Raw genomic sequence first — 6,000 nt, forward strand, 5'->3', positions numbered from 1 at the left:
CAGCCCTTTCCATCCCATCGTGAGATATGACATGACGTGGTCAGTTGAAGCAGTCACACTGATCATGAGAGAGCAGAGAGCTTCCATACCTGAAGTGGACCGCGCCACGGCTCGGTGGATCAAACCCCAGACCTTCTTCACGTGGATCGGTTCACTCAGCTCAGAAACGTCTTTCACACGTCACTAAACACACCCATGTCTAACCTAATGGTGACATCATCTGTCCTGCGTACTCGTCCTCTTTGTGTCGGAGAGTGACTAGAGCTGCTTGCAATTTGTGCGTTTATGATTTTAGGACATACGCAGGTTTAGTGGAGTCATTTATATGCAGTAATAGTTGGACAGACCGAACACTAAATGTATTTTTAAAATTGCACAGGACTCAGTGCGCATACTCTGTGTGAAAATTTCACACACTTTTTCATATTTTCATATCGCGATTTTTGTGTTGTATGCGGAGTGTAAAGGCCATGAATCTGAGCAAGACCGGGCCAGGAGTCACCTGGTTAAAGGGAAAACGCAGGATGTTACAGCTACACATCAATAATTTATTCTACTTTTTGGAATACAATATATGTACTTTAAAAGATTTTTGTGTCCGTCACAGCGCAAAACCACAAAATGGCTCCTCGACACACTATATAATTTCTTTCTAAAATGACCAATTCGAGCTCATTTGAGCTGCGTTCATCTCTCATACGTCATATATAATCTGATTTTTATGTCGGGGATATCTTGTGTTATCTTTCTCACAATAAAAAAGCAGCAAATTTCCGATAACTATAGAGTCAAAAAATTAGAAGATATTTTTGAAGCATGTGAAATAATCACATTTTGATTGAGAAGTACAGAAATGTAAGTTTTTTTTTTCTTTTTAATTAATTCAGATTATTTTAGCACAGTGTGATCAGAGACACAAATTAACATCAGCATGCATTACTTGTTAGGAACGTTTATCTCCTTAGCTTCAGGTCACAATCTGATTTTCAGAATGCAGCTTAAGTTTGAAATAATGCATTCAATGTTTTCCCCTCCACTTTATAGATTTAGTGAACTTTTAACATCTACATCGGACAGAAATTCACCTCAGGTTTGTGACAAAAAGTAGTCGTCTTGACGGAGCTGTGTGTGTGTGTGTGTGTGTGTGTGTGTGTGTGTGTGTGTGTGTGTGTGTAGTATGCTCTGGAGCGTTTAAAGGTGATGTGTGAGGAGTCTCTGTGCAGCAGCCTGTGTGTGGAGAACGTAGCCGACACGCTTGTCCTTGCCGACCTGCACAGCGCAGAGCAGCTCAAAGCGCAAGCCATCGATTTTATCAACAGGCAAGTGCAGTTTCCAAAAAAAAAAAAACCACCACACGGCTGAACTGCGGCCCTCTATGATAAATCACCGCTGCCATCGCTGTTTACACTCACTGAATGTTCGTTCACTCTGTTTTCTCTTTTTTATCTCCTCTGTAGATGCAGCGTCCTCCGACAGCTGGGCTGCAAGGATGGAAAATACTGGAATAGCAAGTACGTAATTAGTCTGTGTGTGTGTGTGTGTGAGAGAGAGAGACACACATAAGATTAATAACTAGCTCTTATCAGCACCAGCGCGCTGCATTAGAATTCATTGTTTTGGGTTTTGGCTGCTCAAACCTCCTCTGTCTCTGAGTTTTCTCCATAACTCTGAATTCATGACATTTAATAGACTTTCAGAAACAGTTAGGGAATATTAAAAACACCCTTATAGCACACTTCTCATTAGTTTTATTTCTCCTCCCTGAAGTCTGCTTATAATCTTTCTGTCATCCTTCATTTGTACATCAACATTTTCCAGCCATCAGAGTTAAACAGGCGACTTGTTTCTCTAACTTTAACACTCGTATATGTATACACACACACACACACACACACACACACACACACACACATACATCTCACTTTTGGACTAATAACACACCCCATGCTCCGTCCTGATAGATGCCAAATCGCACTAATACTTCAAACGCGAGGCGTGTTCAGATCTAGCAGTGGTTTGATGGATAAAATCCGTCAACGTTGTTGGCGTGATATCTGAATTTATTCTCTCCACATTCACTGGATATGAGCAATCGCACACTCTGATTGGCTACTCTTCCTCTAGGATATCAGCTCATATACCATGAGGTAGAGAGAAACAAAATGGCGGCGCGTGTTGCTAAAACAACTGAGGACAAAATAAAAACTCGACTCAAAAACAAAACCCCAAAATTATACCAAAAAAAAGCAACAAAATATGGAATAAAAGTATTTGATGGTAAGAATGTATCTTTTTTTTTTTCAATAATTATCACATTTTTCACAAATTGCTTGTCATTTCGCCGGTTTGTTTACATTCTAAGTGGAAATGATTTTGTTGGATGATTTATAAGTTTTTATTTATCGAATTTGCAAAAAAAAAAAAATGCTCTGTTTCTCAAAATCCAGTGAATGCAGATAGAATGAAACAGTTATTCCACTCACTCATCATACATGGCTTATATACCACTCGGTGCTACGCGCCTCGTCGCCTATCAGCTCATGTACGACTCAATTTTTGGGGAATAACTGATGAAAGGAGCAGTTCATTCCTTTTCCTCAGTCAATTTAAAGAGATCTTTTGAGCAGGAACACCTCATTTTCAGCCCATTTTAAACCTGTCAAACTTCTGTAAGCGGGCCATGTGATGAAAATATCATATCGCAGTACTTTAAGACTAAGGTATACATTATACAGGACTGTACATCAGTGTGTTTAAAAAATATTTCTACGAATAAATCACTTTAAATTGTAAAGGGTAGAAACAATAATTGTATAAAATAAACTTTAAAGGTTCAGTGCAAAACTTCATCAGACCAGCTGTTTATGATCAGAGTGTGTAATTGCAGTTTTTTTTTTTTTTTTATTTTAAATGTAAGAAAGATCTCTCAGTACCGGGGTTAATATAGTTAACGAAAACTAGCAGTGAAAAAAAATAATTTAATTGACTGAAATAAAAATAAAAACAGCTTTTGTTAAAAATAAAAAGAGAGAAAGAACACTAAATAAAAACTACAATGAACAATTCATGATGAAATAGAATTGCAGGTAAAATCAGCTTCATTTTTAGCTTCATTTCCTTTCGAGGCAGTAACGAGCTGGTTCCAGAAGGGGGCAGGACTGTAACGCCAACTGCCATAACACTCCAAAGAAGAAGATATTCCCCATGCAATTCCTGATAAAACTGTAACTAACACTGACCACTGAATAAAAACTAAACTAAAACTAGTCAGTTCCTCAAAAATATATATAAATATACACCAATTTTTATGTCCTAATGAAACTGAAGCAAAAAACAAGCTGATAGATTAATTAAAAATAAAAACTAATGAAAATGTCAAAGCCATCATAACCCTGTGCGATCCCTGGGCAGCCTCAGAGGAGCGTCCTGTGGTACAGGAGGAGAAACGTGAGAGTCTGAATCTTAACAGTGCCACAGCCGTCTGGGACCGGGACTCAAAAACATCTGTGCTGTCTGGGTGGGAGGAGCTTACACGGTCTCCCCTGTCAATCACAGCAACATTCTCCAATCGCAGACATCTGTGAGGTCATGTCTGTGGAAGAGGGCAGATAGGTAATTGGGGAGGAAAGAGGAGAGGGAAACGCGTCGTTGTGCTGTTGACACTCCTTTCTGAGCATGCTCACGCAGTGACGAGGCTCTCACCCGGAGCAAAGAGCGCATCCTTCCAGTTCCGGGTCGACTCTGTTCACCCGACAGCTGATTAGCCTTCATGCCTTTGTGATCCCTTGTGATTATTGCTGCGTGAGTAAAAATTACACTGTGCAGTTTGGTTTTTAATTAAATTCTATGATGAGGAGTGTTTACTGTCTCGTCCAGTGGTGTGTTTATAAAGCAGTCACCCCCCCGTCTGATCTGTCCTGAGTGTGAGATTAAAGCCCTCCGCTGACTCTGAGCGTGTGCGCTGTTAATACTGTCATGTCTCTGTGCTCTTTGTGTCACAGCCACGCTGCAGATATAATGGAGACTCCGGGCTGGAAGGCAATGATCCAGTCTCATCCGCACTTAGTGGCTGAGGCTTTCCGCGCCCTCGCCTCGGCTCACTGCCCTCCGTTCGGCCTGCCCAGGAAGAGGATCAAGCAGTCCTGATCTCTCTCTCTCTCTCTCTCTTTTTTTGCTGGGAGGAGGAAAGGAGACAACGGGGAAACACATGAAGTCGTACTGCTCTCACTGAGAGAGCGCTTCCTGCTTCAGATCTTTTACATTATTCCTTTCGTTTTTATTATCCCAGCTCTCTTCCTCATTAACTGCCATTCATGCACTTTCTTCTTCCTACATCTTTCTCACTCTCTTCATCTCTCATTAGCATTCCTTTTCCTCCTCATCCCCTTCTTTCCTGTCATTGTTTCTCTTTGTTTATATTTTTCCATTTATTGCTCTTTCTTTCTGTCTCACTTCTTTCTTATCGGTCTCCTTTTCACTCGTTTCATTTTCCCTCTCTCTCTCTCTCCTCTCTTATCGTTTCTTTCTTGTATTAACCCCCCGCGCGCACGCACACAAACATCTCTTCTCACTTTTCTCATGTGACCATTTCTTCATCTGTTTCTCTCTTGCTGTGTCTCTTCGTCACGTCTTCTAAATCCAGAGACAGTAATGAGTGTGAACTCCGTCTCCTCCTGCAGCAAGAGGAAAAGCCCGAACCATTGTTCCAGCCTTTCTCACACAGTACTGTATGTTCAGTCTCAGAGCGTTATTGTTCTTTCCTCCCTGCATGTAGTCTCTCTCTTTCCTGTTCTCTGCCCGTCTCTCTCTCTCTCTCTCTCTCCCCCCTTTTTCTGCCCATCTCTCTCCCTCTCTCCCATTCTCTGCCCGTCTCTCTCTCTCTGCCTGTCTCTCTCTCCCCCGTTCTCTGCCTGTCTGTCTGTCTGTCTCTCTCTCTCCCCCATTCTCTGCCTGTCTCTCTCTCTCTCCCACTTTTTCTGCCCATCTCTCTCCCTCTCTCCCATTTTCTGCCCGTCTCTCTCTCTCCCCTGTTCTCTGCCTGTCTCTCTCTCTCTCTCTCTCTTTCTCCCCCCCGTTCTCTGCCTGTCTGTCTGTCTGTCTGTCTGTCTCTCTCTCCCCCCCATTCTCTGCCCGTCTCTCTCTCTCTGCCTGTCTCTCTCTCTCTCCCCCGTTCTCTGCCTGTCTCTCTCTCTCTCTCTCTCCCCCCCGTTCTCTGCCTGTCTGTCTGTCTGTCTGTCTCTCTCCCCCATTCTCTGCCCGTCTCTCTCTCTCTCTCTCTCTCTCTCTCTCTCTCTCTCTCTCTCTCTCTCTCCCCCCGTTCTCTGCCTGTCTGTCTGTCTGTCTCTCTCCCCCGTTCTCTGCCCGTCTCTCTCTCTCTCTCTCTCTCTCTCTCTTTTCCACTCCAGCTCAGATCATCTTTAAAAATTTTTTGGACATTTTGGTGACAGAACCAGTCCATGGACACTTGTTTTTTTGTTCCTTCCTCGTTGTCTCTGATGGCCGTTAAAATGATCAGTGTTTCTTTGTCCTGTGCCTGCCTCGTCCCAATCAGACCAGGCTGTTTGTTCCTCCGCACCTTTTGCACTAGCTCCCTGCGTCCATCTGTTTTGATATGACGTGTAAAAGGTTCGTCTGAAGCAGAAACGCTGTAACGCTGTATAAATGTTTGGCCTGTTTTAACGCCGAGACATTTGAGATGATCAGTGAAACGGATCATGCCCCATATTGATGGCACTTTTCCTATGTAAAGGACTTACTTGACTTCTATTTGAAAAGTAAATACTGTATTTTAGCATTTTGGTGTGGGGATGTTGTGTAAAGGAGAGTATTACCTGTATGTTTCTACACTTGTGTTACTCCAACGTGACCTGACGTTACACTGTGAGAGCAATGAGGGCTATACGTATGTTTGCCAGTTTGGCTCAGATTAATATAAAATGTACACAGATATATCTGAAGTTATTTTCAGTGAGACTATTCCTTTAGTTTAATTTGGTTTCC

At 42.4% G+C, this 6,000-nt stretch overlaps 1 protein-coding gene across 3 annotated transcripts in view; it reads left to right on the forward strand.

Annotated features, from left to right (window-relative positions):
• Positions 1 to 5,794, forward strand: part of LOC132892089 (speckle-type POZ protein-like A) — a 28,898-nt gene extending 23,104 nt beyond the window's left edge. For all 3 annotated transcript variants that reach the window (XM_060930475.1, XM_060930477.1, XM_060930476.1), the window contains 3 exons: positions 1,177 to 1,319; positions 1,458 to 1,511; positions 4,002 to 5,794. In XM_060930475.1, the coding sequence (XP_060786458.1) occupies positions 1,177 to 1,319; positions 1,458 to 1,511; positions 4,002 to 4,146 (342 nt within the window). In that variant the 3' untranslated portion in view covers positions 4,147 to 5,794. The remainder of the gene's footprint in view (positions 1 to 1,176; positions 1,320 to 1,457; positions 1,512 to 4,001) is intronic.
• The last annotated feature ends 206 nt before the right edge of the window (positions 5,795 to 6,000 follow it).

The sequence above is a fragment of the Neoarius graeffei genome, chromosome 9 (genome assembly GCF_027579695.1).
Source record: "Neoarius graeffei isolate fNeoGra1 chromosome 9, fNeoGra1.pri, whole genome shotgun sequence".
In the NCBI taxonomy this organism is placed as follows: Eukaryota; Metazoa; Chordata; class Actinopteri; order Siluriformes; family Ariidae; genus Neoarius; species Neoarius graeffei.